At 40.7% G+C, this 18782-nt stretch overlaps 1 protein-coding gene across 3 annotated transcripts in view; it reads left to right on the forward strand.

Moving 5' to 3' along the window:
• Window positions 1-18782, forward strand: part of LOC132816420 (NADP-dependent malic enzyme-like) — a 185234-nt gene that overhangs the window by 60306 nt on the left and 106146 nt on the right. For all 3 annotated transcript variants that reach the window (XM_060825970.1, XM_060825969.1, XM_060825972.1), the window contains exon 3: window positions 16501-16634. In XM_060825970.1, the coding sequence (XP_060681953.1) occupies window positions 16501-16634 (134 nt within the window). The remainder of the gene's footprint in view (window positions 1-16500; window positions 16635-18782) is intronic.

The following is an 18782-nucleotide window of genomic DNA, read 5'->3' on the forward strand; positions in this document are numbered from 1 at the left end:
GGAAAATCATTACAGACCACTGTAAAAATCCCATAATATTAAACACAATTAAGGCCTGGAATATAATGCGGCAAAATGAGGGTAACTCACATAAAACATCCCCCAATGCACCAATAGTAGGCGCATGGGGATTCCAACCGGGGATTACAGATGCCACCTTTAAACTCTGGAGATCCAGGGGCATCTCATGCTTAGGGGACCTATTTAAAGATGGGATCCTGATGTCCTTTGAGCAGCTGCGTCTGAAATTCGGAATACCTAATGGGGATCTCTTTCGATACTTCCAAGTTCGAGATTATATACAGAGGAAGACTACATTAATAGATAGTCTTTATAAATCAGACAGAGAACGTAATGTCTTACGACCAGCGGGGGCATCCTCCGTTAGTACTATATACCATTTGCTACATGATGGAGTCTCAGGAGACATGGATGACCTGCTTAAAACATGGGAGCAGGACTTGGGGCTAGAAATCTCTGAGGATATGTGGAATGACATTTGGGAAAATGCTAGAAGAATTGCTATCTGTAACAGAACTCAGGCTATCCAACTAAAGATACTTCATAGGGCCCATATAGCTCCGGCTCGACTGGCAAAATTTAAGGCAGGAGCATCTCCAATGTGTCCCAAATGCAAAATAGAGGTGGGTACTCTTGTACATTGTCTGTGGACTTGTCAGAAAATCCGCAGATACTGGACTAAAGTGGCAAATACCCTGACAGAAATTTTAGGAACGGAAATTAGGGTGGACCCTGTATCTCTCCTTTTGGGCTTTTCGAACCTCTCATCTCTGGATATGCATGGGAAGAGACTATTTTCTATTCTCTCTTTCTGTGCAAGGAAAAATATTTTGGTGAACTGGGTGGCTGAGGGCCCCCCTGGACTTTCAAATTGGCACAGATTAATTTGGAATATATCCCCCTTGACTTCCTCACAAATATGGTGCACCGAAAGACTAAATTATTTTATAAAATATGGCAGCCCTTTTTGAATTATATAAATGCAGATATTTCGGCTATCCTAACAAGGGCTTTTATTTAGTGAAGATTTCAGACCGGGCTGCTCCGGGGCCCCTTGGGAGAGGAATCCTGCGCGAATACGGGTTTTATTATATTTGATGTTTATACATTCCGAGCATGTAAGAGACTTAGGTATACACTCTGGTTAGTTATAGGTTAGATTAGTAGAAAGTTGAGTTTTTTTTTCTTTCTTTTTTCGTTTCTTTTTTCTTTCTTTTTTCGTTTCTTTTTTTTTCTTTTTTTGTTTTCTTTCTTTCTCTTTTCTTTGTTAAATTATGACTATTGTATATATGATTTAATTGTACATCAATGTTTGTATTTGAGAGTTTTGTTTATTTTTGTAAATTTGCAAAAATGTTAAATTTCAATAAAAATATCTACAAAAAAAAACTCCATCCCATATTCCCAATTCCTTCGTCTCTGCCGCATCTGCTCCCAGGAGGACCAGTTCCAACACCGCACAGCCCAGATGGCCTCCTTCTTCAAGGACCGCAGATTCCCCCCAAACGTGATCGACGATGCCCTCCACCGCATCTCCTCCACTTCCCGCTCCTTCGCCCTTAAGCCCCGCTCCTCCAACCGCCACCAAGACAGAACCCCACTGGTTCTCACCTACCACCCCACCAACCTCCGTATACAACGTATCATCCGCCGTCATTTCCGCCACCTCCAAACGGACCCCACCACCAGGGATATATTTCCCTCCCCTCCCCTATCAGCGTTCCGCAAAGACCACTCCCTTCGTGACTCCCTTGTCAGGTCCACACCCCCCACCAACCCAACCTCCACTCCCGGCACCTTCCCCTGCAACCGCAGGAAACGTAAAACTTGCGCCCACACCTCCTCCCTCACTTCCCTCCAAGGCCCCAAGGGATCCTTCCATATCCGCCACAAGTTCACCTGTACCTCCACACACATCATCTATTGCATCCGCTGCACCCGAAGTGGCCTCCTCTATATTGGGGAGACGGGCCGCTTACTTGCGGAATGCTTCAGAGAACACCTCAGGGATGCCTGGACCAACCAACCCAACCACCCAGTGGCTCAACACTTTAACTCTCCCTCCCACTCCACCGAGGACATGCAGGTCCTTGGACTCCTCCACCGGCAGAACATAACAACACGACGGCTGGAGGAGGAGCGCCTCATCTTCCGCCTGGGAACCCTCCAACCACAAGGGATGAACTCAGATTTCTCCAGTTTCCTCATTTCCTCTCCCCCCACCTTGTCTCAGTCGGTTCCCTCAACTCAGCACCGCCCTCCTAACCTGCAATCTTCTTCCTGACCTCTCCGCCCCCACCCCACTCCGGCCTATCACCCTCACCTTCACCTCCTTCCACCTATCACATCTCCATCGCCCCTCCCCCAAGTCCCTCCTCCCTACCTTTTATCTTAGCCTGCTTGGCACACTCTCCTCATTCCTGATGAAGGGCTTGTGCCCGAAACGTCGAATTTCCTATTCCTTGGATGCTGCCTAACCTGCTGTGCTTTAACCAGCAACACATTTTCAACTGTGATCTCCAGCATCTGCAGACCTCATTTTTTATCCCCTTGCCTTGCTCAACCATTTCATTTGGAATTCTGCAGCAATATACTAAGGGTAGTTCCTGGCTTGCTGCATTTGAAATGGTTTGGCAACTGGTGGTACCTGAGGCATGGACACTGGGAGGTCTTACCACTGGCTTGCAAAATCATGCAAGAGCGCTTACTTAGTGAGGAAAACAGCAGTGAATTGTGTGAAAAAAGTTGCCAAGGAAACTATCCATGAAATGCTCCTTGGGACTTTTTTAAATAAGGTAAAATAAGCTGAAGGAATACGCAAGTTGCAATTTAACATCACTGCATTTACATTCTTTATCAAAATGCTACTGATAATGGATTGGAAGATGTGACCAATGCTAATCTCTAAGGTGAAGGATTTCATACACTGAATGCAGAGTAGCATAATTTGGACATCTACTGAGTCGGAAAATTATTTTGTTTAGAATTTAATGCTACATAATAGAAATCTGGAGGAGTGGCTTCAAGGATGCTGTGTGGAAAGTATGTCAAGTTGTTGATTTGATACAACTGAATAGATTACACTCCCTAAACTAAATATGCGCTCAGAATATTTAGGTCAAGCTTGTTCTTAATATTTTTCCTGTTTTAAGAAATGTAAATCATTTTATCTCTGGCTGTTTAAATCGGAAACGGAAGGCTCGCCAGAACTCTTGCCAGCTGTTGTGCTCAAATAGCCCAAATATGATGGATGTAGTATTTATCCATTGTTACAAGGCAAGTTCATTATTTTCAGCCTGTGCGCATCTTTTATTAGTATCTAAAGTATACGTTGTCAACTTCTGACTTTTTTTCATTTATATTTTAGCATTTTCATCCAAGTTTCTTTTAAATACATACATTTAAAGCAACTTCTTTCTTGAACCCCTGCTGTGGAAAATGGTGAACAGACATGAAATGGGGCAGTCAACTTTGTCGCTGTTTTGAAATTTCTCAAAAAGATCTGTTCCACAGATTGTGATGAGTTGCAAGCAAGCTTTGATCATAGTTTCCATCATCAACAATAGGAAATACATTTAGTCAGAACTAATGAGGGGAGAAAAGAATCGCTTCAGAACTCCGTTCAGATTCAAAATACATTGTTCATTTTTCCCAAGAGAAAAAATTCAGATAAGCAGGAGAAAATGTTTGGCACACACACTGAACACTCATTTCTTTCCCCAAGCTTATGTTAAAGCAAAACTGTTATGTTTGATAAAATCTACTTCCCTATTTATATCCGTTAGTAATCCGCACTTTGTCCTGCACAAATATCCATTGCTTTCTTGATCCTGGATCGCAATGTTTTGTTAACCACATTCTTTTGCAGGAATGATATACATCAAACAAGAATGCCATAAAACATATCATCCACAAGTAAGGTATCCTCCACCTGGAATAATTAAACTTCCATGCAGTATTTCAACATATATCCCTTTGTTAAATAAAATTGGAAATTAAAAAGACCAGAATATTATACGAGTTGCAGTTTGCACATTTGTCCAAGTGTGCTCCAGCATCAAAGTTAATATTTCTCGGGAATGCGAGGAAGAGTGTTTTTATTGCTTGATGAACCATTTAAAATCTTTTCAGATGAAGTAGTCAGATGCAAGAATCATAAGCCTAACATAGTGAGGCTACTGTAACAGTATTACTGCACACAAAATATATTTATAATATCAAAGTATTTCATAGAATTTGTATGTGCAGGACTACACATTGTTGACAGTGCCAGTGCTGCTGTAAAAGCTGTCCTAAATTCTTGAAATCAATCTGTAAAGTTTACATAAGAAATCCATTCTTTCAAGAGCCTGAAATGTTCTGTTATGCTATCCAATTTGGTGTGATGTTTTAAAATTCACACACTGGATGTAGGCGTTGATGACTGGGTAAGCATTTAATACTGTTCCTTAGTTGCCCTTGAGAAAGTTGTGGTGAACTGACTTTTTGAACTGCTGCAGTCTTTGTGCTGTGGGTTGACTCACAATGCTGTTAGGGAAGGAATTCCAAGATTTTTAGCCAGCAACAGTGAAGGATTGACAGGTCAGGCAGCATCTGAGGAGCAGGAAAATCAACGTTTCGGGCAAAAACCCTTCTTCAGGAAAATGCATCACTTCACATTTATCTAAATTAAACTCAATCTGCCTGTCCTTGACCCACCATCCCATCTGATCAAGGTCCCGTTGTACTCTGGGTTAACCGTTTTGGCTATCCACTACACTGTCAATTTTGGTGTCATCTGCAAACTTACTAACCATCCCTCCTATATTCAAATTCAAGTAATTTACATAAATGACAAAAATCAGTGGACCCAGCATTGATCCTTGTGGCACACCACTGTTCACAGTCCTCCAGACTGAAAAACAACCCTCCACTACCATCCTCTGCTTCCTACTTTCAAGCCAGTTCTGTATCCAAATGTCTAGTTCTCCCTGTGTTCCATGATATCTAACCTTGCTAACTAGGCGAACCATGCGGAACCTTTATCGAAAGCCTTACTGAAGTCCATATAGATTCTGTCAACCACTCTGCATTCATCAATCTTTTACTTTTTCAAAAAAATCAAGTTAGAGAGATGTGATTTCTCATGCACAAAACTATATTGACTATCTCTAATCAGTCCTTGCCTTTCCAAAAACATGCAAATCCTGTTCCACAAGATCTCCCCCAAGACGTTGCCTGCCACTGATGCCAGGCTTGCATGTCTATAGTTCTCTTATCTTTTCCTTACCGTCTTTTTTTTAAATACTGGCAAACATTAGCCATCCTCCTGTCTTGCAGCACCTCACCTGTGATTATCGATGATACAAATATTTCAACAAGGGCCCCAGCAATCACTTCTCTAGCTTTCCACAGAGTTCTAGGGTACACCTCATAGAGTCACCAAGATGTATAGCACGGAAACAGACCCTTCGGTCCAACTCGTCCAGGCCAACCAGATATTCCAACCCAATCTAGTCCCACTTGCCACAACCGGCCCATATCCCTCCAAACCTTTGTTATTCATATACCCATCTAGATGCCTTTTAAATATTGCAATTATACTAGCTTCCACTACTTCCTCTGGCAGCCCATTTCATACACGCACCACCCTCTGCATGAAAAGTTGCCCCTCAGGTCTATTTTATATCTTTCCCCTCTAAACCTATGCCCTATAGTTCTGGGCTCTCCCAACCCCAGAGAAAAGTCCTTGTCTATTTACCCTATCCATGCCTCTCGTGATTTTATAAACCTCTATAAGGTCACCCTTCAGCCTACGACGCTTCAGGGAAAACAGCCCTAGCCTATTCAACCACTCCATATAGCTCAAATCCTCCAACCCTGGCAACATTCCTGTAAATCTTTTCTGAACCCTTTCAAGTTTCACAACATCCTTCCAATAGGAAGGAGACCAGAATTGCACGCAATATTCCAACAGTGGCCTAACCAATGTCCTGTGCATCCACAACATGACCTCCCAACTCATGTGCTCAATACTCTGACTAATAAAAGAAAGCATACCAAACACTTTCTTCACTATCTTATCTACCTGTGACTCTACTTTCAAGGAGCTATGAACTGATCAGGTCCTGGGGATTTATCCACCATCATGCATTTTAAGACATCCAGCACCACCACCTCTGTAATATCCATATTTTTCAAGATGTTGCTATTAATTTCCCCACATTCCGTAGCTACCATATCCTTCTCCACAGTAAACACTGATGCAAAAAACTCAGCATCTCCTCCATCACCTGCTGTTCCACACCTAGGTGGCCTTGCAGATCTTTGAGGAACCCTATTCTCTCTCTCGTTACCCTTTTGTCCTTAATGTATTTGTAGAATACCTTTGGATTCCTCTTAACCCTATTTTCCAAAGATATGTCATGTCCCCTTTTTGCTTTCCTGATTTCCCTCCTTAAATATAATTCAACTGTCTTCCTTCTTTTTGAAAATGCTGTTGTTTTGATTTATTTTCCAAAAGTTCCAAAACAATGAAACAGCTTATTAAACGGTAATTACTGCTCCAAAAATTCGAGGAAATCTGCTCTTATGCTGAAAATACCTCAAAAAAGGAGTAGCTCTTCCAGCTGCTATTTCTTTCCCATTCTCCACTTTGGAGTATCCTAAATCCTCTTCTATTTATTGTGGCTAGAAACAATTATGGTGTTATACCACTTAATATTTGAACAATCCTCTTCATTAATAATGATCGTAAAAAGTGCTGCCTCCAATATTTATTTATAGAAAAATGTGCCAGAAATGCCAGTCGCTGGGAGAATGTCCTGCCAAATCCACCTCTTTAGCATTTCTACTATTTGCATTAGGTAAACAGCTAGATTAATAACCTACCAGTCTACTTATGCTGCAGCTGAGCCTCTTCCCAGCTTATCTTTTCTCATCTAAAACTATAGTCTTAACCATCTTCTCCCTGTGAAGATCTGAACCCCCGGCGGGATCTCTCGGTCCCGCGATGGGTCAATAAACACTAGCAATCTGTCTAGTCTTAAGACTTCATTTTTTGTTTTTCATATGGCCAGGCACAGAGCGTCCAGAAACAGAGGTTATACACTTATGTTCCTCAGAAGAGCTGTGTCCATGGCTTAAAACAAAGACATTTTTATACTTAAAGAAGGGTACGGACCATGATTGCATAGTACATTCAAACAATTACCAATCAGTACACGATTCTGCTTTACTTGATAGTTACTTGGTCTAATAGTTCCTGGGGAAAAAAATTTGTTTCCAACACTCAGGCCACCCTTATCTCTGTTGTTGTGATTCTGTTCGCCAAGCTGGGAATTTGTGTTGCAAACGTTTCGTCCCCTGTCTAGGTGACATCCTCATGCTTGGGAGGATGATCACAGAAAGATCACAGAAACGCTTCACAGGAGGCTCCCAAGCACTGAGAATGTCACCTAGACAGGGGACGAAACGTTTGCAACACAAATTCCCAGCTCAGCGAACAGAACCACAACAACGAGCACCCGAGCTACAAATCTTCTCCCAAACTTTGAACCCTTATCTCTCTAACCAAGCCATTGCACCTGCATCTAAAGGTCAGTTGGGATGGCCTGTAATGTCTTATCTAGTCTAGTTATTTCTATGCTGTAAAGGGAGCAATGACTGCTAATCTCTGTTGAAGCAGACTGTGGTTAGTCAATTATGCTGCTATAGCAGAATTAGCAGTTAGTAACTTAAAAGCTGTTTTATGCAGCTTTAGCAGAATTGTCAGTTTTGCAGCTAGAAGCCATTTTTTGTCATGGTATTTGCATCTAGAAGCTATCTTGTTGCCACCTAAGTTATTAAGAGCATCTGTAAAGTAGTTGTTCCTGACAACAAGTAATTACCTCAGCCTGTATTCAGGTTTCATATCCTCACCTGTTCCCTCAAATACATGTCTAACTTCCCTGTAAATGCATCTCAACTATTTGCTTCCCTGTTTTAGAGAGCTCCACAACCTCTGCAATCTTTGTTTAAATAAGTTTCTTCTGAATTCCCTGTGGGATTTTATGGTGACTGTCATATATTGACAACCTACGATTATGCTTTGCCATCGGAAGAGGAAGTAAATTTTCTCCCTTTATCCACTCTGTAATAACATTTTCATAATTTTTAAGACCTCTTACGTCATGCCTCTACAATGTCGATAATATGAGTGTAGGAGGTCAATCTGCCCGTGGAAGACCCCAGAATGCCTCAGAAATTCCACTCATAGGGGTAACCAATCCAAGGAATGTCATGCCAATAAGTAGAGTGTCAGAAATGATATGGGGCAGTTCTTCCAGTCACAGGTTGGTTTTCTCCTGGGCTTGCTGGTAGTAGATTCATTACTGCATTATCAGTCATAAACTTTAGAGAAGAGCTGCCTGTGACTGGAGGGCAGCCAGTAGGATGAGAAACAAGAGCTACTAGTAGGGAGAGAGGTGCTGCCTTTTACTGAGGCCAGGAGGGCCCTTTTTCTCAAGGCTGATGGGCGTCATGCTGGATCCAGGATTATTGCCTTCGTGAAGTGGGATAGGAGTGTCTGCCTGGGAGGGCAAGTTCAGATTGGAGAGAGGCATTTGGGGAAGGAGAAGGAGGCTGAAGGTGATGGGAGGCAATAGGATAAGAGTGGGCTGCAAAGGAGGGTGGAAGGAGGAGGAGGCATTATGAAAGGTTTTGGGGGAGAGGGAGGTAACATAATGTGAATGAGAGAGAGAGAGACACTGCAAAGGAGAGAGAATTTTAAACCCCTCAACAAGGAATAATATTCAGCTGATTGTAAGCTAAGAAAACTTGAAATCTCAGAAGTAATAGTTTTCTTGCAAATTCATGTGGAATCTTTGGTTTAAATTTGAGGCAGTTCCAAACTTGGAAATAATATAGTGGATTCAACTGTAGTGAATACTCTTATTAATTTTTATGTTTAAATCTGAAATTAATCTTTGAGAGTTGCAAATGAAGTTCTAAATGCATGGTTTAAATATTCCAACTTTGGCAAAGTGTTACTGTGACCTCACTGACTCTGGAAGATGTGATGGCTTTTTGAGTGTAGAAGTATGTATCAATTACTTTGAGGGAGAAAAACAGCTTATGCCTGTTGCCTTGTACTATTTGAAATATTGTGGTATCTATGAAATGTAATGCTTTCCTTGTTTGTTGGAGCTTTAAATTCAATAGAGAATAGATAATTAGAGGTTATTGGTGAATTCTCCTCATTCTGAATATTCCATATATCAACATGAATACAGAATGTATTATTATTGTGACAATATCAGCTGATAACTCAGTTAGTGAGAACTATTGAAAACCCAAAAGTAGCCCTCAAGAAAATCTCAGTTGGTGAAAAATATTTTTGACCTCCTGTCAGTCCTTTTCTCCCCTAATAGAAAAGAGATGTAATGTGTTGATAACATATATTCACAATTTCTAATATCATTCTTGTAAATTTCTCTGTATTACCTCATGATTTCATGTTATAATATAAGCAACCAAAACCTGCACTCCGTACTGTAACCAAGGCTCAGGATAGATTTAGCACCAACCTCCCTATTTTTTAAGTCTGTCCCTCTTACAAATAAAGCCTAATGTTTGTTTTGCTTTTGTTTATTGCCTTGCTACCTTGTGGTGATCCCTTTATTCCTCCACTAAGATTTATACTAGTAAGTAATCTCTCCAATGGGCTGTAATTACCTGGAAATATTCTGTTTGCACTCTTTAGACAGAGAAATTACATTGAATACATGTCAGCCGAATGGCACTCTTCCTCCCCCCCCCCGCTCCAATCCCCCAACTAGTTTTAAATGTATAGTAATGCCTTTGCTACCTCTTCTCTATATTCTTTCAGTACACATCAATGTAATCTATCCATGGCTGGGCTTTTATCATTTTAGCTTATTCAGTACTTTCCTTTTAGTATTTAAGTATAGTTGTTTAAACAGACATGTCCTCATGTTTCCCTTTTATATCTGGTTGATACTTTGCCATCTCTCTATCATAGCCTGTGGTATAATTTTGTTTATTCCTTGATGGTCCTATCCCTAACTCAGCCTTCCTCCTTTTCTTGATGTACCTGTAAAATGTTTTACCATTTTGTTTTATCTTCCTTGGTCATTTCATTTCCTAATTATTTTTCATTTACATTTGTTTTTAAATGGCAAGCCTAATTTCTTAGCATTTTTTCTGACCATGCATCCCTCGGGTATCTGTATGCTTCATGTCTGCCTTGTTCCTACCCTCTGTTTTTGTCTGAAGTTTTTTTGTTTGTTTGTTGGACATGGGTATTGCTGGCTGACCAGCATTTCCTGCCCATGCCTAGTTCATCAACTCACCGTATTCATACAGTGCAAACAGAGACCGTTTGATCCATCGAGTCTACACCGACCCTCCAAAAGAGCATCCCATCCAGATCCACACTACCCACTCCAACCACATAACCCTGTGTTTACCATGGTTAATCCATCTAGCCTACACATCCCTGGACACTACGGGGTAGTTTAGCATGGCCAGTCTACCTGACCTGCATATCTTTGGACTGTTACCCTCATTGCCCTTCAGAAGGTGGTAGTGAGTTGCCTCCTTGAACTGCTACAGTCCATGTGGTGTGGATTGACCCACAATGTGGTTAGGGAGCGAATTCCAGGACTTTGACTCAGTGACAGTGAAGCAACAATAATATATGTACAAGTCAGGATGGTGAGTGGCTTGGAAGAGAATTGCAGGTGATGGTGTTTCCATGCAATTCCAGTGTATCAGTGCACTGCTGTACTGAGTGTCAGTGGTGGAGGGAATGGATTTTGTGGCTATGGTGTCAGTCATGCAGGCTATTTTGTCCTGAATGGTGTAAAACTTCCTGAGTGTTGTTAGAGGTGCACCCATCCAGTATTCCATCACACTTCTGACTTGTGTCTTGTAGATCGTGGACTGGCTTTGGGGAATCAGGAGGTGAGTTACTTGCCACAGTATTCGTAGCCTCTGATCTGCTCTCTTACCCTCTGTGTTTATGTGGTGGATCCAGTTGAGTTTCTGGTCAATGGTAACCCCAAGGATATTGATAGTGGGGAATTTAATGATAGTAATATAATTGAATATCAAGGAACGGTGGTTAAGTTGACACTTATTGATAATGGTCATTGCCTGGCATTTGATGGCATCAATGTTACTTGCCACTTGTCAACCTCTGGATATTATTTATATCTTTTTGCATTTCAACATGGTCCACTTCTGTATCTGAGGAGTTGCAAATGGTGTCGAACATGATGCAGTTGTCAGTGAACAATCACACTTGTGAAATGATGATGGAGGAGAAGTCATTAATGAAGTAGCTGAAGATGGTTGAGCCAAAGGTACTACACTGAGGAATTCTTGCAGAAATATTCTAGATCTGAGATGACTCCAACCAGCAGGTAGATTGTGCCCTGATACCCTTTGTTTCCAGTTTTGCTCAGGCTCCTTGACACCAGAGTCAATTGCAGCCTTAATGTCATGGACTGTCACTCTCACCTATCCTCTGGAATTCAGCTGTTTTATTTTCTTATTTAAGCCAAGACTGTAATGAGTGGCCCTGGTGGAACCCAAACTGGGTGTCAATGAGGAGGTTATTGCTGAGCAGGTGCTGCTTGAAAGGTGATGACACTTTTCGTCAGTTTACTGATGATTGCGAGCAGACTGATGGGATGGCAATTGGTCAGATTTGATTTGTCCTGCTTTTTGTGTACAGGACATCTTTCTGGGTAATCTTCCACAGGGTTGGGTAGATGTCAGTTTTGTAACTATACTGAAAGAGCTTGACGAGGGGAGCCACAAATTCTGGAACACAACTCTTCAGGACTATTACTGGAGTGTTGTCAAGACCTATAGCTTTGCACTATCCAGTGTCTCCAAACATTCTTGATATCACATGGAATGAATCAAATTGGCTGAAGACTGGTAGTTGTGATGCTTCTGGCTGAAGAATGCTGCGAATGCTTCAGCTTTATCGTTTGCACTGATGTGTTGAGCTCTTCCATCATTTTAAGGATGGGTAAATTTGAGAGTTGTTAAATCACCCACCACCATTCACAATTAGATATGGCAGGACTGCAGAGCTTAGATCTGATCTGTTGGTTGCGAGCTTAGCTCTATCTATCAGTTGCTATTTATGCTATTTGACATGGAGGTAGTCCTGTTTGGTAGTTTCACCAGGTTGACACCTCATTGTTAGGTCTGCCTGGTGCTATTGCTGGAATGCAATTCTGCATTCTCCACTGCAGGGTTGTTCAATGGCTGTGGAGTCCAAATATTGTTTTTAACAAAATATATCTTCCCTGCATTTGCATGTTATTTTAAATGGTTCCTATGTAGTTTCATATCTTTGTCAATATTATTATCTGTTTTATTATCCCTAAATTGTGTTCTCAATTGCTCATAATCAGCTTTTCTCAAATCTGTTAATCATACGTATATTTTTCCCTGATCATAAAGCTCATGAGATTATGGTGACCAATGCCTATGTGTTCGCTGACATTTATTTCCGTTATCTGACCTGGTTGATTCTGCATCACTAGATCCAATCGTAAATTGATCCTTGTTTGGATTTTTACATATTAAGTTAGGAAAAAGTTCTATGCAAGTTGTAGGAGTCTTGACTTCTTATTCCGTTTACCCAAATCCAATTATTCTTCACTTTTTGCACGCACATCTGTATTATGTCTGCATATTTAATATTGGAGTGGTCCACAGGGTTCAAGCTACCGCTGTGGGGATATAAATCAAATCCGGAATTGAAAGCCACCCCCCCATCAGTAGTAGTGATTGTGAAACTGTCATTGATTCTTGTAAAAATTCTTCAACCAACTGTTCAACTAATGTCCTTTAGGGAAGGAAATCTGTCGTTATTAGCTGGGCTGGACTACATGTGACTTTTATAACACTGGTTGTCCTCTGAAGTGGCCTAGCAAATCACTCAATTCAGTGGGAAATTGGGGATGTGCAATAAATGCTGGACTAGCCAGCAACACCTACATCTGTGAAAAATGAAGAATAATCTTTTCATCTTCCTTGCACTACTAAGTGGTCTGTATGCTACATCTATTCGTCATGATTTGGAGATGCCAGTATTGGACTGGGGTGTACAAAGTTAAAAATCATACAACACCAGGTTATAGTCAACAGGTTTAATTGGAAGCACTTTTAACAATTGGCATTAAAGTTAACCTGAGAATGTAACTTTCAAAATAAATTTTGTGATTTGCATATGGAAGAAGTGAAACTAACATGGTCATTCTAACAGACGAGATACTTAACAGTCAAGGTACTTCTCAATGTACAATTTCAGTCACATCACACTGTAAACTTTTACAATAAATTCTGTGTCTTACAATTGTGTACTTCACAACTGCCTGATAAAGGAGCAGCGCTCCGAAATCTAGTGCTTACAATTAAACCTGTTGGATATAACCTGGTGTTGTGTGAATTTTAACATCTATTAGGGTGATTGATCCTTCATAATCTTTAACCTCTAGCTATATTGAAAGTTGGATTGTATATTTACTGAGCTAATATATGTATCCTTTATTTCCTACCATTATTTTTTATTCCTAATAATGCAGCGAACTCACCTCTCAACTTCATTCTCTACAAAGGTTTTTGGAACCAAATCTCAGTACTCCCTACAATGTCTGGTTCTTCATGATGGATGATTGATTCCAGTACCTTTTATTGTATTACGTATTCTGTGCACATTACTGTTCAGATGTTAACCCATGTTTGAGAGGATTTCATCCCATGTCATATTTAACAATCTTTATAGACTCAAATGATATAGCTCTCAGTATTCCCTTGCCAAAAATATCCTCCCTTTTTATTTGCTGCTGTCTTTGTTAATATTAAGGCTGCTTATGTTTCTTGACCCTTTCCCATCTTCCTAGTTGAAACCTTTGCTGCCCCCCTCTACACCCTTCGTGGCAGGACTCAAGGCTCATCTTGGTTCAGGTGGATCTTTTATCCCAATGATATAGCTCCTTCCTATTGCAGAACTAGTCTGAGTGTTCTGTGAAAAGAAACTTCATTTTCTAACACCAGCCCTTCACCCAACCTTTACTTCTCCTAATCTGTTTCTTCCTATACTAATGTGCATTTGGTTCAGGAATTAAACCAGGAGTAATTATCCTCAAGGTTCATTCTAATTTAGAGCCTAACTTGTGGTACTTTTTTTTTTAGCTGATCTTCCTTCCTGTTCCCTTCAATGTTATTTGTTTCAACGTGGCCTATGGCAACTAGATTTACTCCCTTCCCTCTTTTCCAGATTTGTCCCCAGCTGACCTTAGCACTGGCTTGGCACCACATCTTTGGAATATTCATTTTTGACTATAGATTCTGCTATCAAGCCCTCTAATTATCATCCTTTATAATGGCCGCATTTCTACTCTTCTTGGTGCTCTCATCCTGGCAAAACAGCCTCTGATAAATGATGACTGTCTACGTTATGGTTTTACTCGCTGCATTCATTCTCCCTGCCTCATCAATACATTCTAGCGTTTGAATAGGACCAGTGTCAGGAAGATCATCTTCTCAATGTCTGCTAAATCTGTTATTCTGCTCCTCATCAGTCACATACTCCCTTTCCTGAGCTTCTCTTTTCCTCCACATATAACTATATTCCAGATAAACTGTCAAGGAATTCCACCTCCATTGTATGTTGGGAGTCTCTCCTTCCAGCACTTGAGTTCAATGACACTAAGTTGGACTGATTCAAGATGGACACATGACGGCAATGTGTTTGCTCTGGACAAACTCAACAGCCAGAAGGAAAAACCTGTAAAACTTAAGTGACATAGTCAGTTCTGATATAACACGATAGTTCCATTCCAATGCAACGCCATGTTATAAGAAAATCACCTAATAGCAGCACCATTAGTTTAAATGAGGCTGAAATCACATTATAGCCAATACAGCTAAGGAAAGTTCGTTTTCTACAAATAACGATCTAAATTCTACATTTGTGTTCTAGTCTATTCATATTGAAGAAATGCACGTTATTACAGAATCAACTGTACTGGCCCAATTTGTCTTATAAATGGTCAAAATGGAGAACCAGTGTGATCAGTGCATTCATTGCTAAGAATGTTTAAAATTGTTTTTCCCCTGGACATCAATAACTTGCCCAATCTACAAGGAAAGGGGGAGGGCAAGATCGAGGCTTGGTTTTGGGGGTGGATTCAGAGTCTGAAGAAACGGAGGGTGGGGAAGAATGAGGCTGAAGCAGCAAATATGTCTGTGTCATAGCATTTTCAGAGATTTAATGTATTGTGCCAAATGTTCGAGTAGCATTTATTGTTTCTTTGATTAATAGCAATTTTTAATCATTGATTATTTATAGTTATATCAAGTAGTTTAATTATGTAATACAGGACTTGCATTTGCCTAGCCCTAGTTTAAACTACAATCCTAAATTGGAGAAACAAAATTTACAACTCACCAACTAACTGATTATCTTTTTAACTATTTTAGATCATAACTCTTAGGTTATCTTCCCCTCTCTATTTATGTTGTTCAAATGTACCTTTTCCCTTACTCTCCAAAACTCTGTTGAGTGGTCGAGTGCAAATCTGGATTTTGTGCTTCTTACCTTATCCAAAGTAAAATGGCCTATTTTTATACAAGATGAAATTCCAAAGGCCTCAATCAGTGCCTGCTGTCAAGATAATCTGTTCTAACCCACCATCTGATTAACTAATTGTCCAGTTGTGTCTAGAAAGCATTTACAAGTTAACTTTAAAATTTAACTAGATTTTTGAAAGATCTCCATTTTTAAAATTCACCACTGAACCCTGGTAATTAGAAAGTACGTATTTGTCGAAGATTTATTCTGTGTAATGTGCTTCATGAAGATGTGTAAAACTCCTATGTCAAATTCTGGGAACTAGCTGTCATTGAACTATCATGCATTTGACAAAGTTTGCCAATTAAGGATAGGGGCAGGGCAAGATTGAAGCTTGCTGTTGAGGGTGGATTCAGAGTCTGATAAGAGGGAGGGAGGGAATGAATGGAGCCAGAGTGTGCCTGTCATCTGATTTCCAGTACAGGCTTGAGGTTAGGGGTTTAGGTGGGGGAGGAAGGGCTGTTTCAACAGGTCCAACCAATTTACATGACGTGTTGGTGAGGATGAAACAGTAATCCAGTTATGATTCTGAAGACGTGATCAGTAGGAAAGGCAACTTCTCTGAGGGGCATGGGAGAGTACTCCTGCTGCTCTTGTGACAAGGAGATTGTCCTGAAAGGCATTTATTTGCTGGCGGGGCCTCCCTCCATTTCATTGCTGGAACAATGTGAAACCTCACCAGCAGCTGCTAGATTTGCATTTGACTCACAACTGCACCATGGGAGCCAGATTTAAATATTGTTGTGAAGTGATCAGCTTCTCCAGGTAAGGACACCTTGTTGGTGCAGGCTGTGACACAAGAAAAGTACAGTTTTATTAAGGATGCTTCTGTTTTTCAGGGTATGGCATTTCCTCTTGAAGAACGACTACAACTTGGAATTCATGGTCTGCTCCCACCATGTTTTTTAACCCAAGATGTTCAAGTTCTCCGTGTCCTTAAAAGCTACGAGACCAAAACTAATGATCTTGACAAGTAGGTAATTATTATAAAACAAATTTTAATTAACCAGACACAGCTATACATAAAAAGGGGATTTGTTTTATCTTTGTTGATACTTAAGCATTTTCAAGTTAAAGGCTGCAAAATTTGACATCCCTGCACTATGGTTCTGTTGACTCTCACTCTTTAAATTCACCCAGCTACACATGCATTCAACTGAACTAGCACCCCCACCCCATCCATGTTACTTAAAAGGATTCACCTCTCAGGTGAGATTCATTTAACTTGCCCTACTGCGTGGGAACGGTATTACCATAGTGTTATTTGAAGAATTAACAGATACTTCTGGATTCACAAAGGTGTGGTGCACGGTCTGCCAAGGACGCTTTAGCTTTTATAGGGCCAGGCAGGAGAATAATAGCAGTTATAGTTGGAGTTCCTCCTGAGCTGCATCAGTACTTTGGTATGGAGCATACGAAGCAGGCAGAGTCAGCAGTGTAGAGAGAAGGGAAAGAGGGTTTTTAAGTAGAATGCCATACTAGCCAAAGGTCCTCAAAGAGCATTTCTACAGATGCCTTTGCCAGCTCCAGTGGCTGCTGCACAGCTTTGGAAAGTTGCTATCGGTGATGTTGACTGTAGATGCCTTGTAGAATTCCATGGGTTTTGAGGGTCCAGCTTTGGATTGTGCAATCATATCATTGGTGGCAGTCACCTGGACAATCTGGCTTCAAAAGGTGCAATGGTGAAGTGGCAATTGTGAATGCAAGGATGCTTTCACCTCAGAATATAAAACCATAACAAATTGATGCATGAGAGAAGGTAGCTGATTTACACATAAACGAGGCATTGCCGCAGCCCAAAGATGGCCTTTCAGTCAGTGGACTGTGCTGAGACCTTACAAGCCCCTTTGAAAAATGGTATTTGTGCCCATGATGGCAGCAGTCTAACCTGCATTGTGCTGTGCTTGGCTAGCATGACAATGTGTGAATCTCAGGACTGTAATCCGAGCTTCCACTATAGCTGTGAGGCTTCTAATGGCTTTGGTCTGTACTATAATGAAAACTGAGATGTTGGTCATATCCACACAACAATTGAGTCCATCAACGTTTGTATACAAAGAATGGACTCCAGGCTCACCATGAAGCCCAATGTCAAACTGGAGCTGGATTAATTTACGCTCCTTTGATGTCAAGGCCCATTGCAGCCTTGTCAATACACTAAGCATGTTAATAGGCATTTCCATCGGTGTACTGTATGCCACCCCAAAGTCTTCATATGAGTCACTTTGTGGTGAGCCAGCAAACGCATACTGTTTTTACCTCTGGCCTTACAGCAGGCCACTTCTGCACATGCTCATCCTAGTACTGAGCTCCCCATTGTGCATAATTCAATGTCAGTTCTGAGTATGAGATCAAGAAATTCATGGTCTTGTCAGAGGTCACGTGAGACTGTACCAGCTGGTCAGGCCCCAAATCTTGCGCTGAAAATGTAAATGTAGGATGTCAGCAAAGTATGTAGGGGTGGGAAACAAGAGTTCTATGGTCACACAATGTGCAAACTTCTGTTCATACCATGTGGCAGAATAAGGCAAAGGATAAACCTCTATTAGCTGAAACTCTTAAACTCCTCCTTATAATACCAGCTGACATTATTACTGGACAAGTCAAATCTCAGACTGGAATTTGGCTTGATGAATCATGTTTTGTATTTTTATTCTTTTTATTCTGGTGGTCTTTCGCTGGAACATGTGCTTATAATGCTGCTGATTTGATTTAAGCAGTAAAGGCTTATTTGCTGAAAGAAATGTGGATTTATAAAATAAACCAAGTTACATACATTTTAGCACACGTTTGAGGATTTCAAAACATACAGAAATCTAAAATTCTATTAATTCCACCAGCAGTCCATTGCTGTATTCAAAAACTAGAAATAATTCCCTCTCAGAAGATGGTTCACATGTGGAATGAACTTCCAGAGGAAGTGGTGGTTGTGGATATAATCACAATGTTTAAAAGACATTTGAATAAGTACATGAAAAGGAAGAGTTTGGAGAAACATGGACCAGAAGCTGGCAAGTAGGACTAGTTTAGTTTGGGATAATGATTAGCATGGACTGGTTGGACCAAAGGGTCTGTTTCTATGCTGTATAACTCTTGCATGTAGAATTTGACTTAAATATGA

Source organism: Hemiscyllium ocellatum, chromosome 6 (assembly GCF_020745735.1).
Source record: "Hemiscyllium ocellatum isolate sHemOce1 chromosome 6, sHemOce1.pat.X.cur, whole genome shotgun sequence".
Lineage (NCBI taxonomy): Eukaryota > Metazoa > Chordata > Chondrichthyes > Orectolobiformes > Hemiscylliidae > Hemiscyllium > Hemiscyllium ocellatum.